This window comes from Trichoplusia ni, chromosome 7 (assembly GCF_003590095.1).
Source record: "Trichoplusia ni isolate ovarian cell line Hi5 chromosome 7, tn1, whole genome shotgun sequence".
NCBI lineage: Eukaryota > Metazoa > Arthropoda > Insecta > Lepidoptera > Noctuidae > Trichoplusia > Trichoplusia ni.
In genome coordinates this window covers 1,252,136-1,270,291 of record NC_039484.1, presented here as the reverse complement: position 1 = coordinate 1,270,291, position 18,156 = coordinate 1,252,136, and the positions used below count along the sequence as shown (strand labels likewise).

General features: G+C 36.7%; 1 protein-coding gene across 2 annotated transcripts; it reads right to left on the bottom strand.

Moving 5' to 3' along the window:
• Positions 1 to 291: 291 nt before the first annotated feature.
• On the bottom strand, positions 292 to 17,726 carry LOC113495932. 2 transcript variants are annotated; one of them, XM_026874934.1, is made up of 3 exons: positions 17,461 to 17,726; positions 17,340 to 17,382; positions 292 to 2,616 (listed from the first exon to the last, which is right to left on the bottom strand). In XM_026874934.1, exons 2-3 carry the CDS (start codon positions 17,355 to 17,357, stop codon positions 310 to 312), a joined length of 2,325 nt encoding a protein of 774 aa, XP_026730735.1. In that variant the 5' UTR covers positions 17,358 to 17,382; positions 17,461 to 17,726; the 3' UTR covers positions 292 to 309. The 2 variants fall into 2 exon arrangements, with proteins under 2 accessions (XP_026730735.1, XP_026730734.1); XM_026874933.1 differs by having other exon boundaries at positions 17,340 to 17,726.
• Between the last annotated feature and the right edge of the window lie 430 nt (positions 17,727 to 18,156).

Here is an 18,156-nt window from a genome sequence, read left to right as displayed (position 1 = left end):
TATATAAAACATTATACATTGTTTTACAATAGTACATTCACACACAAAGTGGATAACGAAGTCTTAACTTAAACTGTTGTTTTTAAAATTTCAGGGTTGAGTTTTACTTGAAGAGCTTTTTGAGTAATATTTTCACATTACATACTTTCAACGGTTATAAAATCCCAACCAACTGGATCACTTTACAATTCATCATTGCCCTCAGTGATATAGATTTTATTGTACTTTTGTAGGCATCTATCTATATTTACATTACCTTATTAATAAATCACATTAGATATGTAGTACGAGTAATTATAATTTAGGTAATTATGATAATCTCTTCTTTTCGTTTCTGTCATTTTTGTTCTTGGAGAAAGATGATGAACTAGATTCTCTGTTTTCCGGTTTCGCCATGCGTTTGGGGTGTGAGTGGTAGTTTCTAGGGTATGGTGGAGGCTTTTGTTTTCCTACTGGTGGCACGTAATGTAATCCTACGGTGTATTCAGCTTCGGGATTGAAGTCTTGGTGCTGGCTGTAAGACGCAGGCATAGGATGTGAGTTTACGTAAGCCACCCTCTCGGTTGTCGCGTGGTGGAGATAGGTCTGAGGTACCATGACTTTGTATGGCATCTGATATTTCGAAGAGTATGGCGTCGGAGTCACGTAGCTGACACTCTGAATCGCTCCTGAGTTTTGCTGCTTGCCTGTCTTGTAATGCGTTGGCAAGACTGTTGCTATCGTGTGGTCCTTGCTCGGGTAGTTCTCTGAGATAACGAAGTCTTGATGACCGTTCGAATCCTGGTGGCCGTTAGAGTCCTGGTGACCATTAGAGTACTGCTCTTGCTGTTGGTATACGTAGTTTTGTTGACCACTTACATCCGCCTGTGACTCATATGGCTGAGCGGATTGAGAAGGATAACCTGACTGGGTGTCTTGTTGCTCATGGCTCTGACTGTAGTACTCCTGAGGACCGGGAGATGCAGCAGTTTCTTGGGCTGGTCCGTACTCAGGTGCAGGGGTACCCGCAGTTTGGTATTCAGCTTGTACCGATTCTATACTTTGAGGTTTTGGTGTTCCGTATTCGGGAGCAACTGAATTTGTTTCATACTCAACAATTGACTGTTGCTGGGGAGCCCCATATTCGGCGGCAGGAGAAACTGCAGTTTCGTAACCAACGCTAACGTGTGACTGTTCTACGTATTGAACCTGTGTATTATCATCGTGGCTTCCCGCTCCATGTTCAAGGGATGATTGTTGGATGTCTTGAACTTCTAGAGATGGCAAATGTTCAGTTTGTTGCTGATAATGAGTTGATGGCATATAAAATTTCTGTGACGATATGGCTGAGTGTGGGTTTGTATATTGGTATCGGTACTCATATTTCTGCGGCAAAGCCGGTTGTTTGTACAGAGAATAGCCTTTAGGCATTGTCCTGTAGTGTTGGCGAACATAGCTTGACGGGTATTTAGCCATTACAGGTTGAACAGCGGAGTACTGCACTCCAGAGTGATGAGATTGAGTGTATGATGGTTGTACGTAAGGATGCGCGTAGTGCTGAGGTTCGTACGGAGTTCTCTGACCGTGGCTGTTACCGTGACCATGACCGTGACTCTCTGCTTGGTGTCCTAACCCGTGGTACGTCATTACCTGAGGTGCAAAACTGTATCCCATTTTCTTGAAATACTGATTAACTAATTCTTGTAAGTTTAAGTTGTTCAAGGAGTTTGACAGGGGATAGTTATTGGGTAAATTGGCATATAACTCAGCTGTTGGATTGGTGAGGGACGAACTTGGTATTCTCAATACCAAAACTGGCACGACCTTCTGCTCTAAATGAGAACCGTGAGTACGCAAATGATCTTGAGTCAGTCCAACGTTCTGATATTCAGGGTTTTTAATTAACTGTGAAGGATCCACCAAATAATCAGGCATCACTGTAGGAAACTGTCCGCTTAGACCTGAGAATTGTTCACCATTGTATGTCGTGTACAAAGTAGACGGGTGTGGAGAATATGAATTGCTGTTTTGACCAGCTGACGAGTAAGAATTATGCGAGGGTGTCTTAAACTCAATCGCTGGTTTATTATAGTGGTAAGGAGTCTTCTCTTCCTTTACAGGCACTAGCTCAAAAGCTTGTGATGGTTGGATTTCGACGCTTGTCTTAAGAGGTTTTCCAGAATGGTCGTAGTGTTCGAAAGAGTGAGTGTTCGCGGGGGGAATGTCTTCCTGCGAGTAAGGATACACCATGAATTTGCCTTTTTCTTGAGAGGCCTTTCCGAAATATGAGTACGTGTATCCATTGTTGGTTTGGTACCCGTAGCCGAGGTTGGCGTCAATCGTTCGTTTTCCCTTTCCCCCTTTCGTGTCTGTGTCATTGACAATCTCGATAGCAATAACTGCTGGGAAAGGAGTACGTCCTGTTGGTACTTTTGGCTTCTCCTCTTTTTCTTTCTTCTTTTCTTCCTTTGGAGAATCACTCTTAATACCGAATTTATCTTCTACCTCTCTTAAGAATTTCTTTTCATCTGAAGTCAAAGTTGTGTTCAATTGTTTATCTTTGTCTTTAATTTCTGCTTTATATTTCTTCGGGTCTGGTTCAGCCGATATCGTGACCAGCGCCGTACAAAACAGCATCTGAAATTGAGATGAACATTTCATGAATAAAAAGATGTAATATAAAAAAAGATTTTACTATAACTTTATCATTCCAGTAATTAATTTCATCTTTATTACTGTAATCCAAACGTAAACATATATCATTGCAGACAATACATTTGTATTGTATTGTCTGCTTTGTAATAAAGGCAGCGTGTAAGTGCCATAAAACAATAAAGTGATTCACAATATAGCAAGTGTGTGAGCAGTGTCCGTCTGTACGACATCCCATTAACTGCTTGCGTGCCTGTCTCATCGCGCACACTTCACTCTCTAAGCGAGCTGTGCAATTAGGTAACATAACATTATCTTCGTTTCTTAGTATTCCAACATAGAGTCGATCTTGTGAAATTTTACAACTGTTACGATACGATGACGCCAGATCAACTCATCATAATATGTGTCCGCATTTAAATTAATGTGTAAATAAGTCTTGAATTATATTAATCGAATTTCACCTCTGACCACAAAATGGAAAGTTTATTTAATAATTCTGTATTTGGAAAAAACACGCTTTCGTATTAGTGTTAAAAATATATAACCATTCAATTTAAATGTAATCGAAAGTTGTAAGTCTGTGAATGGACATTCAGGTGAATGCACATTTCAAGTTGAGATTATACAAAAGTCAGTGCTTATTTAAAGCACTAGCAATCGTTAAGCTTGTTGAGCATCTGCAAGTATGAATATCGTTCCTTATAATCTGCCAATTGCGTAACATTGGTTTTCTCGCGGTGCGACCTGTCGCGCTTGCAACTTTCCACGACCCCGAGCTCTCGATGGTTACCTCGCTAATTAATTAGCGACCTGTACAACACATTATGTGGAAGTTGTAACTAAGAAATTATGCAATATAAAACATTTCCTTTATGACTGCTGTTAAATTATTGAGTTGACTGCAGTAAAAATGATTATACAATACTGAAATGATTTTGCTTTTAAGAGTCTTATTGAAAATTGCAATTTAATAGACTAGAAATATATTTTATAGACCAGGAACAAAAGCTCAGAAAACTTCATCAAGCTTATTGCTTCTAAGTATAATCACTTAGAAGCAATCACTGACGCTAAAAACATTAAATTGCTAATCATTTGCTGATGGTCACAACTAAATGAGTAAATCGACATGTAATTACCGGTATTCCCGAGTGCTAAAGCAATGCCAATACATTCGATGCGAGATGAAAGTATGAAGAAGATTGGTACGAATGGCGGAGAAAGTTTGGCTCAGGATTCCGGCGTTGGGTAACAATACGTTTCCTAGTTACGACTGACTCCTGCCAACTTAAGATAGCTGTAATTTAAGTGTGTTCTGAACTCGTGACGTGACCCTTTTGCTTTGTTTAGTAAAAGACAGAAAGTTTTTCTGAAGCTCTATCTTTCTCTTTCTTGTTAATCTTGAATTCTAGCTGAAAATTAAGTTCGTAACATCTTTTCCTGTACAATTTCCATTATATTAATTCTAGTTAAAAAAAAATCTTCCAATTTATTGTTATTTCGTTTTAATCTTTTTTACTTAACTCGACGCAGATAATTAAACTAACAAACATTAATTTATTGGTGAAGTAGTTGTTTACGCCTAAAACTTTTTATTAGCAAAGCGACTATAAACATGTTGATTCTCTTACTTTTTTACTTTTGATAAATGTTTCTATCTGTGTGGGTAGATTTTTTCTTCTAAAAAAATATACGATTCCAACTAAGACAGCTCTGCTGCTTGTAATTTGTTAAAGTTTCCTAATTATACAAAATACGAAGATATTCAGAGTTTTACTTAAGAAGCTCCAAGTCTTGTGCCTAAACAAGATTTTGGCGACCGTGACAGGACGATTTCAAGAATCTGCAGAGTTGGAAATATCATCACGGGTGTCGTCATACTCGGTGATACAAAATTCAACAGAAATCGAAGATTTTGGTGTTGGAGGCTATCCTTGCCTTCCTGGTCAACGAATCAGCCAAAGATCGTGCCGGAAAGCCGATATTCTTCAACTTCAGCGTCAAGTTAAGTGCCATCCTTTGTTCCGTTATTTCATCCAAATTCCACAATTTCCAAATTCCATACCCATAAATCCATTCTTAATTACCTATATTCCAGTGAATAACCTCTATTTGTGCTATTTTCTTTAGTTTATACAAGTTTTGGTGCAAAAGTAAACTTCGGTAAACGTGCTACCGTATACCGTGCACAACAAAAATATATTTTATTTTCGTTATTTCCCAAAGTTTCGAGCATTTATATGCTAATCTACGTATTCATAGGTTAACAGCCAACAGTGGACAATAATTTAATTGGTTTTTCCGTCATATTTAGATCGATTTGCCGAAAGTTTCAGAAATCACTCTGTGAGAACAAGTGGGGTCCAAAGTCCATCACTGCCAGTTCGTGTGTTGGGAGAAGTGTTTCCAGCCGAGACCGGCTTCCCAGTGGTTTTCGCCGAGAGGAGGAACGTGAGAATACATAAGCTTTATTCCTTTTCTTAACTAGTTGAACTTTGTCGATACCGAAACATTTCATAAGATTGCAGTGTTCCATATTTTAAAGTTATATACACAGATTTATTGTTCAAAATGGCAAGCGAAGGCAGTGATAAGCCTGCTTCAAAGTCATCCTTAAGAGAATTGCTTGCAAAACGCAGTTCTATCAAAGGACAAATCACCAAATTCAAAAATTACTTGGACAAAGTTTGTAGTTTGAAAGAGATATCCACAATAGAACTTGCGGAATTAGATTTAAAATTAAATAAATTTCAAGGATTATCGGCAAGGTTTGACAATATACAGAGCGAGATTGAGGTTATTAATTCTTCAAGTATTGACTCAGAACTTGATGAGAGGGAACGCATCGAGCATGATTTTGTTCAATACATTGCTATAGCTAAGACTGAGCTACAAAAATACACAATAGATGATGATAGTAAGCGTCGTCAATCTATCATGATCCACGCGGACTCTGATCATCAAAACATTAGTTTCCGTTTACCAAAAATTCAAATTTCGAAATTTGACGGTTCTTATTTCCGTTGGTTGGAGTTTAGAGACACATACGTCAGTCTGGTTCACAAAAATGATCGCATTCAAGACATACACAAGTTTCATTACCTAGTGTCATACCTAGAGGGTGATGCTGCTCGTATTATATGTAACCTTGAGATTTCTTCGGCTAATTATAAAGAGGCTTGGAATCTGGTTTGCGAGCGATATGATAATGAAAGAATTCTTATCGATTATCATCTAGATTCCTTATTTAATGTGCATCAGCTGACGCGTGAGTCAGACAAGTCACTGCGTTACTTAGTAGATAATATCACTAAAAATCTAAGAGCTTTAAATAGTTTAGGCCTAAGCACAGACAATCCTGCCTGTGATTATATGGTCATTTTCCTGTTATCAGCTAAATTGGATAATCGTACCACGCAAAAGTGGCAAGAATTCCGCAATACTTTAGGTAAAATACCAAACTTAGACCAATTCAAAAAATTTCTTATTGACCGAGCTAATGTCCTTGAATCTCTTATCCGTAACAAATCATTAAATAATTATAATAATAGCACTAAACAAACACAATCATCAAATCCATCTACTTCCAACAATAAATTTATTAATAAATCAAATCGTTTTCAAAATACTAATTCATTTGCCTCTCCAAGTACTTCACAAGCAAGTAACAATACTTCTAAAGTTTATCTTTGTGTCGTATGCAATGGAAATCACAGAATTTACAATTGTCCAGATTTTCAATCTAAATCTATTGCAGAAAGAATTGCATGTGTGTCTAAATATAAATTGTGCAAGAACTGTTTGCGACAAGGTCATCCTGCTTCTGAGTGCTCCATGGGGTCGTGTAGGCAATGTAACCAAAGGCATAATTCTCTTCTCCATGATCCTAGTGTGTCTGCTCACTGTACAAGGGGCACCACCGATGATAGTAACATTGAGACTGTCGCAGCGTTCTCACGACAAAAGAATCATCATGTACTCTTATCTACTGCAATAGTAGAAGTTTATAATTCAATAAATAACAAATCAGAAAAGGTCCGGGCTTTGCTGGATAGCGGCAGCCAATCTTCTTTCATCACCAAAGCTCTGCAACAAAAATTGGGCTTAAAATGTAATACAATAAATCCATTAAATGTTATTGGAATAGGTAATAATAAGTGTGATAAAATAATAGAAAGTTGTAATACTTACCTTAAATCAATCCAAGGTACTTACCAAATGAATTTGTCTTGCTACATTCTTCATCAACTCACCGGTGACATTCCAAAGGTCCCAGTTGATATTCATGACCTGAAAATTCCAAAAGGTATCGTATTAGCCGATCCTAAGTTCAATGAACCTGCTCCCGTTGATATGCTCATCGGAGCAGATGTGTTCTGGGATATCTTAGTTGGCGAGCAGCGCTCTCTAGGTCCCAACAATCCAAAATTACAAAATTCAAAATTGGGCTGGATTGTAGCTGGTCCAATTAATTCTGAAAAATTCATACATAATACTCAATGCAATCATGCAACTATTTCAAACAACGAGCTACACGATATGCTCACTAGATTCTGGGAAATCGAGAGTCTTCCCCAAAGAAGAATTCTCAGCCCCAATGAAATTGCTTGTGAAAACCATTTTCTAAAAAACACATTCCGTTTGAGCAATGGCAGGTTTTGCGTCAGGTTACCACTAAAGGAATCCCCAAACTGTCTCGGTGACTCATACAATCAGGCAAAAAAACGTCTTCTTAATCTTGAAAAAAGATTTAGGAAAAATCCTACATTAAAGTCACAATACGTAGAATTCATTCGTGAATATTCAGAATTAGGTCATCTTTCAGAATCACCTATTTCAATTCCAAATCCTTCATATTTTCTAGGTCACCATGCTGTCTTCAAGGAAGACAGTGAGTCCACTAAAATCAGAGTGGTCTTCGACGGCTCCGCTCCCACTGCCTCTGGATACTCTCTGAATGATATTCTCATGATAGGACCTAATTTACAAAATTCTCTTTTTTCCATTTTGGTTAGAGCGCGTCAATACAAGTACATTCTTACTGGGGACATAGCCAAAATGTACAGACAAATTGCTGTGGCCCAGGAGGATTGTAACCTTCAATTAATATTATGGAGAGAAGACGAGTCTCATCCTATCCAAACTCTGAGACTAGGTACTGTTACTTACGGTACTGCAAGTGCCAGTTACCTTAGCACAAAATGTCTTTGGCAGGTGGGAGAAGAGTGCGATGATGAATTAATAAAAACAATAATTCAAAATGACTTTCTAGTCGATGACGTGATCACCGGCTCAGATAGCGAAAGTCAACTAAAATATATTCAAAAGGCCTTAACTACTACTCTAAATTCAGCTTGTTTCCCATTGCGAAAATTCAAAACTAACTTACCTGAATTATTTCATAATATCGTCGAAATTAATACAAAAGATAAACTCACCTTAAGTGAGTCTTCCAGTACTCTCGGCCTCGGCTGGGATCCTGAAAATGACACATTCCATATACCTGTAAAAATAAATTCTATAAATTCAAATGATTTAATTACTAAGAGATTCATAACTTCACAATCTTTTAAAATTTTTGATCCACTTGGCTTGATAAGTCCGTGCATAATTCAAGCAAAAATACTCATACAAAGGTTGTGGCGCAAGGACATTGACTGGGATCAGCCTGTGCCTGATGATTTAAAGGAAAATTGGTATGAAATTTCTAAAAACTTACCTTTGCTGGCAGAACTTCATATTTCACGTAAGGTTATCTGTGATTCACCAAAATTCATTGAGCTTCACTCATTCTGTGATGCTTCACAAGTCGCGTACGGGGCTGGTATCTACATGAGATCGCTGAATGAAAATGACGAGGTAACAGTAAGGCTTCTATGCTCAAAATCTAAGGTGGCTCCAGTGAAACCAACCACAATACCTCGCCTCGAGCTGTGTGCAGCGTTATTGGCAGCAAACTTATGTAAATCCGTTACCGATAGCTTAAGACTAACTCCTTCAAAAATTACACATTGGTGCGATTCTAATGTCGTTCTTTGCTGGATCAACAACGATCCAAGCAAACTAAAAACTTTTGTTGCAAATAGAACTTCTGAAATTCTAGATCTTACTGATCGAAAGTCATGGCGTTATGTTCCTACTGACGCAAATCCTGCGGATTTAATTTCACGTGGTGTAAATGCTTGCCAGCTCCACGATAATACCATGTGGTGGCAAGGTCCATCTTATTTGTATAGTGATGAGTCGCAATGGCCTATATTAAACCCAAACAAATCTAGTGATTTACTTGAAATTAAAGCTCATAATATTAATTTACCTGAGTCTTCTTTCGATTTTAAAGATTTTTCAAATTTTACTAAGTTACAGCGAGTATTTGCATATGTTTTAAGATTTTTACATAATTCCAAACAATCAAATAAGCACAATAAATTATCTGGATTTTTAACAGCAAATGAATTAAATAATGCCTTTAACTTTATTTGTCGAGTCGTGCAAAAACAATCTTTTTCTTCTGAATATAAAATATTGCTTGCCAATAAAATATTGTCCTCAAAATCTAAATTATTAAGTTTATCTCCATTTTTTGACTCCACTGCTCAATTGATTAGGGTTGGTGGGAGATTAGATAATTCTAATTATTCGTTCAATAAAAAACATCCAGTACTGTTAGATTCTTCTCACTATGTGACAAAACTTTATTTTATACGCGAACATCTTAAACATTTGCATGCTGGTCCACAGCTACTGCTAGCAACTGTTAGAGATTCTGTTTGGCCTATTAATGGCAGGAAACTTGCTAGGCGCGTTGTCAATCAATGCTTTACCTGTGTGCGTGTTCGGGGTCAAACCTTAAATCCTAAAATGGGTAATTTACCTGCTCATCGAATTTCAATTGACTATCCATTTAAATCAGTTGGTGTTGATTATGCCGGTCCATTTTTCATCCTAAATAGAAAAGGACGTGGTGCTAAATTATCAAAATGTTATTTGTGTTTGTTTATTTGTTTGCGGTTTAAATGCGTTCACTTAGAACCAGTCAGTGACTTGACCAAAGAATCTTTTATAATGACACTCCGTCGCTTTGTTGCACGTCGCGGTCTACCAGCGGAGATTTGTTCCGACAATGGACGAAATTTCGTTGCCGCTGCGAAAGAAATTAGTCATTTCCTAAAAAACAACTCTCAATCTCTCTCTGAGTTCGCGACTGGGGAAGGGATAAAGTTTTCGTTTATACCAGCTTACAGTCCTCATTTTGGTGGAATCTGGGAGGCTGGTGTCAAGGCTGCTAAATACCATATTAAAAGAGTAATGGGAAATACTCATCTCACATTCGAGGAACTTTGTACTTTGTTCGCACAAGTAGAGGCAGTGTTAAATAGCCGTCCCTTGTGCCCAATGTCGTCATCCCCTGACGATTTCCTTTCCTTATCCCCAGGGCATTTCTTGATTGGCAGACCACTCAATGCTCTGCCAACTCCAGCACTCGACGACTGCAAGGCTACCCACCTACAACGTTACGCCCGCCTTGAGCAAATAAGACGGGATTTCTGGAACCGATGGAGGCGAGAATATATATCCGAACTTCAACTACGCACTAAATGGAAGTCCAACACCACAAGGCTAAACATTGGGGATCTTGTTCTTCTGCATGAAGAAAACGTGCCACCTCTAAGCTGGCGTCTCGGGCGTGTGGTACAACTGTTCCCTGGACCAGACGGCATTCCTCGTGTGGCAGACGTCCGCACTTCAAGGGGCCAGTTGCGACGCTCTCTCATTCGACTGTGTCCTCTGCCTACTTCGGATTGTCTATCTTCTAATTTCAAGGTTGAAGCCTAGACCTTCAACGGGGGAGGATATGTTTACGCCTAAAACTTTTTATTAGCAAAGCGACTATAAACATGTTGATTCTCTTACTTTTTTACTTTTGATAAATGTTTCTATCTGTGTGGGTAGATTTTTTCTTCTAAAAAAATATACGATTCCAACTAAGACAGCTCTGCTGCTTGTAATTTGTTAAAGTTTCCTAATTATACAAAATACGAAGATATTCAGAGTTTTACTTAAGAAGCTCCAAGTCTTGTGCCTAAACAGTAGTTAATAATGTTGGATGTAAAGCTAAATTTTTTAGTTGCTTCTTATAAATTATGCTTACGATCTACAAATCTTAATTACACGCACTGTCAAAAGTGAACGCAACTCTTTTTTGTCATAAGAATAAAGAAGAAATATATTTAAAAATATATTTAAGTCAAAACAATACTATGTTGTTATGTTTTTTTTAATATTTTTATGGGGATAAGTCAGTTTTGATTAAATCATAAACATAAAATCATCTTGGTCAAGTACTTCTTTAAGTTATGCCTATTTTTGGGCCAGCCTGTATTTTAAACTGAAATAAACAATTCTTAAATAAGGTGAAAATAAATTCACTAAGTTTTTAGTCGTTTAAATCTGCAGTCCAAACCGTTAGTATAATTCAAGATTGTATCATGTTTGCATGCGCGTGCGAGTGACCGGTATATTACTATGCGACGCATATGCTCGCATCGCACGCCGTCTGCACTTTATTGTACCGTACAGTTATCGGATAAAAGACCACCCTTTATTTAGAACAACTACATGTATTTATTCTAGTTTCGATCTTACGTCAATTATTTAAAGGAATCTTTTTAGTGTTATCAATGGTTATCATTTAGTAAATATTGGCTATAGTGTCTGAGTTAAATGTGGTTTAACAATATTTAAGATTTAAAAAGTATTCAAACATGGTGACACGATATGACAGTAATATATGCATAATGACTCGTACAAACAAAAATTATGAAACTCAAAGATAAATAAATAGCATGATTGCATATGTATAAGTTATACTTCTAACCTTATATAACACAAGTTTGTCGACAGATCATCTATAAATTACACAACCGACAAATAAGCCGACTGAATACGGCACAAATGCGCATATATGTGCATATTTGCATATTTTACTGATTCTACTAATTCCGCAAAAAGCGGAAAGCATTACGTCTTTCGCATGTTATGTTTCGGCGTATTATGGAATCAACGTTATGCGTTATGAGATTAGAAAAAATATTTTCTAAGGCATAGATGGTGAACGATTACTTAATTGATAGCAGCAATGTATCAGTATGTCTGTATGTTACAGCTCGTTTTCAACTATTATATACACAGCAGTAATGATACCCTACAGGGTGACAGACCTTCTGTCACGTCATCATCATCCTAGCCTTTTCCGAACTATGTTGGGGTCAGCTTCCAGTCTTTTATTATCTGCCTCTTATAGATTACACGTTTTATTGCGGGTGTCAAAGAAAGATGTCGCGCTACGCCGTGTTATTGCGCTCCAATGCTGTGGCAACTTTAAGAAAATTTCTTGAAAAAGTTAGTGGTACATCCCCTGGTCTACAAAACTTTGCCAGTAGTTAAGCTAGTTAGCGAGCTAGCAAGCTAAGGCTAGTTGAATCGCTCTAATATATAGAATTTGCTGGTCAATGTCGATTGTAGCGTTATTTATACCAAAAAAAACTGCAGATTTTTATCTTTAACATTTTCTTAAAGACAAGTAATTTATTGGATACGTACTCTTTTCTATAAAACCAACCTTATCTTCGCATAGCAACGCATCTAGCATTGTATTTACATCCTAAGATTACCGCGAGAACCTCTAACATAAATATATAACGTCTCTATCCAACATTCAAAACGAGAAAGTTTATACATATAGCTTTTGTTACTTAATCAAAACATTTAACTGTTTACGATGAACATTTATTTATTATCTTATCCTGTGTTAGCAAATAGAACTTTATCGCCGTGGGAAGAAGCAGTTATTATACGTTTCCTTGCGTAACAAGTGTAGTATGTATATGAGATTTAAACCTATGTTACGGTACATATTAATTGTATGCTGTGTTAGAAACTTACGCTGATATGAAATAATCTCTAATACACGTATTGTATATAGCTTGAAAAAATACCTTACTAGTTTAGCTTTTGTTTGTGAAACAAAAGAGTTCTCAATAAAACTATAAGTTGTATTGAGCGAGTCAAATTAATACGAACAAGACAGACCAGTATTCCAATTAAACAAAGTCCTATTCGTCGACGTTCTATTTAAGTTTTGACGTGTTATTTAGTTCCTTGAGCCAGCTTTAACTTACAATGCTTAATGCTATGTTTTATTTTATTTTGAACTGTCTTGATTCTTATCCTACCAAAAAAATACGATGTGCATAGAGGCTTTAAAAGGAGATACAGCTTTTAACAATTAACCTTAATTTGAATCGTCAACCTTTTACACATTCAGCATATTTATACATGTAATTATACATTTAATAGCAAATAATAGTTTACCTTCGCTATCAACATTATTATGCAATGACTGTTAAGCAATTGACATAAATTAAAACAACATTTAATTATACACTACAGAAGAATGTCGTTGGTGACATATTTGTGAAGAATAGGGCTTCAATGAATAACTGATTGTTTAGGAGTGGAATGTTTATTGTATATAGTTTATAACCTTAAACCTTATTAAAGGAACAGTGAGACAAAGGTACCCCTTTCCATCTACAGATATAGCCTGGTTTGTTTTTATATACAGAGTGTTTGGCAGAACGTTGAACATACGAAAATGGTGGATAGGTGGGGTCATCTGCTACTTACTCAGCCCTAATTTATTTGGCCCTGGCCCACTGGATATTCTTAAATATTTTTTTTTTCTTTCTTCTTGTTTCACCACTTTCTTAATTTTAAAGTGTATAAGTATAAAAGATTTAAAAAAAAACTTAATATTTCTGTTTTACCCATTTTTAATAAAAAAATACACTTTAAAGTAAACACCCTGTATAGGAGGTATTGATCAATTTGATTAAAATAAATGAGTTTTGTCTAAATCCGTTTAGTGGTTTTTGCGTGAAAGAGAAACAAACATGCATACTTCCATATATCCAACTTTCGCGCTTTTTAAGTATGATAAAAACAATTCAATTATATGAAGGTGATCACAATCTTGTCTGGTGTGCTTGTGCACGCGGCCAGAATTTTCAAAAGACAGAGAGGTTATTATTAAACATTTGTTTGGTATTTAGATTTTCTTGATGATGAACAATGATGGCGGAGATTGGCATAAACAAAAGGTGTATGTCCACCAGTGTGCTATTATACGCTGATGATGATAATTACGAAAAAGCCGAAAGAAACGGATTTGAAAACTACATGTGCACCTATATTCTAAGTTACTGCTGAAGAAAGCTAGGTTGTTGCTACCGGCGTCCTAATAGCCTGGTTATTTAGAATACTGCCACTGCACGGTCATAGATTTGCCCCTATTACATCTAAAGTGTATTTCTATACATTTCTGAGTAGTTTAGGAATACAGTTCTCGTCCAGAGCAAAGTCACATACATAAATGATTTTCTCCATTTCTATGCGAAACCGTTTGAAATGAATAGGAGTTAATTTGATGTAAAACCTGCTATCTTGTTAATATATTTATAGCGATCATATGAAATGTATTTGCCTGCACGGATAGTCGTACAAGTCACGACACAAAACCCACTATAGGCAACGTGGCGCGTATTCGATCTCCGCGTAGGACAAACGTTTGTGTATTCCAAGAATGCTTGCCCTAAGTCTGGTTGTGCCTGTGTCTGTGAAATTGCCGTGACACAAGGTATGAACTATAAGCGCGGACGTCGTTTAAGAAATATATAAATGAACGCATCTTTTAACTTATATATCATTTAAGTATTTATTGTGTTTTAGTGTTAGCAAAGAAATAGTTTGAAAATCTGCCTCTCGGAATCATATGAGTTATACTTTCTTGAGCACACCGTTTATTTATAAATGATTAGCAATGTTGCTTTTAAACAGACGTTGACATTCATCGCAAGTGTGAAGTGACGATTGTTAATATTCTTAAAATTCTATTTAGCAGTATTTAATAGTTATTTTCAAGGCTACAAAAGTCAATTATTTTTAGCCACAACATTTTTTCTGTATATTGCTACACATTTTACCAATGAACGCTTTAGCGAAGAAGCAAAAAAGACCTTCGGTTGTTTTAAGTGGACCAATCAAGCCTTTTAAAGTAACTATTGAAATGAACTATTTTTAAATTTATTACTAAAGATTTTGTACCGCTGTAGGCCTCTTAAAAAAATTACTCTTTTTTAGTAAGACCGAAATAATTATAGACAAAAGACCACCTTCTTCCATTTTAAGGTGGGCTCCCACCTTCTTTCTTCTATTAGGTCATGTATCAGAATAAATGTCACACTAATGTTATGAGTGCGAAAGTATGTGAGTGTGTTTGTTAATGCGTGTGTGTGTATGTTTGTTACCTCCTCACGCCCAAAAGGGTGGATCTTTTGAAATGGAGTCACCTCGGATTGTCATATGTATAGGCTTTTGCAGCTATAACCGAAATTCAAGAGGCGAGGCCGCGAGCAACAGCTAGTATATTATATATTAATTATAGCCATGAGGGGAACATAACCTTATAGAAAGCCGGCATCAGAAATGAAATTTCTTCTCGGAGATGAAATGCGGTGATACGGAAATTGCATGTCTATTTTAGAGTTTTTATGACGCTAGACGTTATAGAACTTTAAGTGTTCAGCAGACATATTCTACAGACTAGTTTAAAGTCGTTAAGTGTGCGTGTATGTGTGGTAGTCAAGAGTTTTATTTGTGTGTTTATACATTATCGTATGCTGTAGAAATTGACATTTTAAAATACTTGAACGCTTTGAAACCAGACAGCTTTCTTCTATTAAATCTATAGGCAAAGTTCAAGTCAAACTTCAGCGAAATGATTAAGTACTCTTTTTAGGTCGGAAACTAGTTGAACGATCCCGATAAACACGCATGAGTATTACATTATATGAAAAAACGAAGCATCTGCAACAAAACGTATCTCATATATTATGGCGGCTATGTACACCCGTAGAGTATCTACCGGTACCCCCATGTTTTCGGGTGGAAAATCATCAAACGACTCCTTCCACTTTGAGTTCCGGTGTGTCAGACATCTACTGACTAAAACCCACCCATGTTCCTTCTTTTCTCCTTCGTGTACCGGGGCTGCGGTACACCTTTCAAACAATCCCCCTGCCCCGGCAGGCATCAGCCCTAATTAGCTCTACAGAGCTGACTTCTCTTTAAGGCGCGCGTGAAACACGACCGCACCGTCCGAAACGGGCCTGGTCCAGATCGGACCGGTCATCACCTGCTGGCCCGTGAAAGGACCAGATGTATTTTGGAAAGAAACCGCCTTTTCCGGAAGGTGAATCATTAAAAGACTTCTCCCGCTTTGTGTTAAGCGTCATATAATTACGTCAAAAGCCATATTTAACCTCATCTTAACTGAATTATGTATTCCAAAATTATGCTGTCACATATTAAAGAAAGTCACATTCTATGAAAGTATATTTAAATAGCATATTAAGTCACATTACGTAAATAATATCAAACATCCAAAATTGTATGATAATGGAGAGACAACCGTGTTTATTTGCATACTTATCTCAAGCACTAGAAAGTTATCGTTATTAGCAACCTTGCCCAAACATGTCTAACATGGTTTTAGATATGGGAATAACACAATTTACAAAAAACGGATCAAATGCGAGTTGAACTCACAAAATTGAGGGTTCTGTCAAATAGGTTAAGAAAAACCAAAAAAATTGGATAGAAATGAAATTTTTGACTGGGCCGATTCATTTTAGCTATAACCGCAAAAGACTATCTGTTGAAATTTAAGCTGTAGTTATCACGGTTTATAAGATACAGTCTAGTGAACAAAAGATGGATAGAGATAGAAAAAGCCTCAATAATAGGTTTCTTTTACACTTAGAATACGGAACAAAAAAAACAGGTCGGTGATTTGAAATCGATCACCTGTCAGAATGATTTACAACTATAATATACACATCCTCAAGTAAACATTTGTAATGTTATACGTTATTTCACCTAATTGTATTAAAAACCTTATTCTTATCATGGATGGATAGCAATTTAGAGAAGAGTCTATTTTTCACCAGACAGTACTTTAAACAATGCAACCTGCTTACTGCTCAAACCAAAGAATATTAAAGACGATCTTAAATGGTTGTGTATTATCATCTGATTGTTTTTATTTCAAACTTTGACATCAGTCGGCTTAGAAACCCATTTTCCAAGATAAGACAGTGGAGGCAGATAACCACAGTAAAATATTATCATATTTGCTTTATTTACAAACAACCACGGGGCAGAAAACTTATCATGAACTTATGGAGGTCACTGACACATTCATTTATTTCATGCTAAGAGTAACGTGTTATGGTTTATTACAATAAAGCTCTAAAGTCTTAATCAAAACTAATGAACTATCATAAAAAGCTCTCATATGATGTCTAAATAAAAATTATCAGCAATAGCTTTAATACACCTTTAGTTTGGTTCTCTAATTTTCAAGTTGCCTAGCCTTCATATCAAATCAAAACGTAGGGTAGTTTCGAACAACTGAATCATGGTACTATTTAGAATTTGCCAATTTTGATTAAGAAACTTTATAAACTTTGTATCCATACTAATCGAAACACTAATCAATACTAGCACAATTGAGAAACAAACTTGAACTTTACTTCAATTGCGGAATACTCTCATTACATTACATAACATAAAACAACATTTACCAGCGCAAACAACCGCATGATGACGTCACTGCCTCCGCACTTTCTGTCAAAAGAAAACAGAATGATCAGATCACAACACTACACATCACAACACTATTGTTATCACATTCACGGGCACTACCTGAGTGATCTAGTGGGTATCTGGAGCTAGCGGGTACATGCAAAGCAATGGTTCAGCGAGACACGGTGTTACGTTCTTTTATACCTCGGAAACATTCCCACAAGATGCGCAAGAGACTCCGCTTGACCGAAAGTGTTCACTACGGTAGAGCGCCGCGGTAGTGCCCACACGACCAACTCGTGTGCGCGCTTTCACTGGCCCGCTCGGACGCAGCGCTGCGCTGGCGCCGGCGCCGGCAGCCTCAAAGTTCTTTGACAACTTTTTGTGCGACACTTTCACAGTGCAACTGCATTTACAGTTTAAGTTATTTTATAAGTTGGTTGCATTCGTTTTGAAAAACAAACAAAAAGCGATTTGACCTACTTCTCTTTATCAACAATATCAACTTTAACCAACAATAACATCAGTATATTTAGCTGATACTATATTTAATGAAAAGACTAAACTTTGAGTATGTAAGCGATAGAAAAATGAATTGTAGGTTATATTGACTCTAACGACCGAACCTGTTATAAAATATTTTTTCTAAAATAATAAAATGACTTCGTAACTTCAAACAAAACTGCAAATGTATTTATCGATAACTAAATCTAAAATGGTGGCGAAAGATGTATCCAAGCATTTCATCACACCCGTAGGTCAAGGGTCCGCAAACTTCATTAAAGTTGTATGAGTACAATCAGTAGTTACAAATCT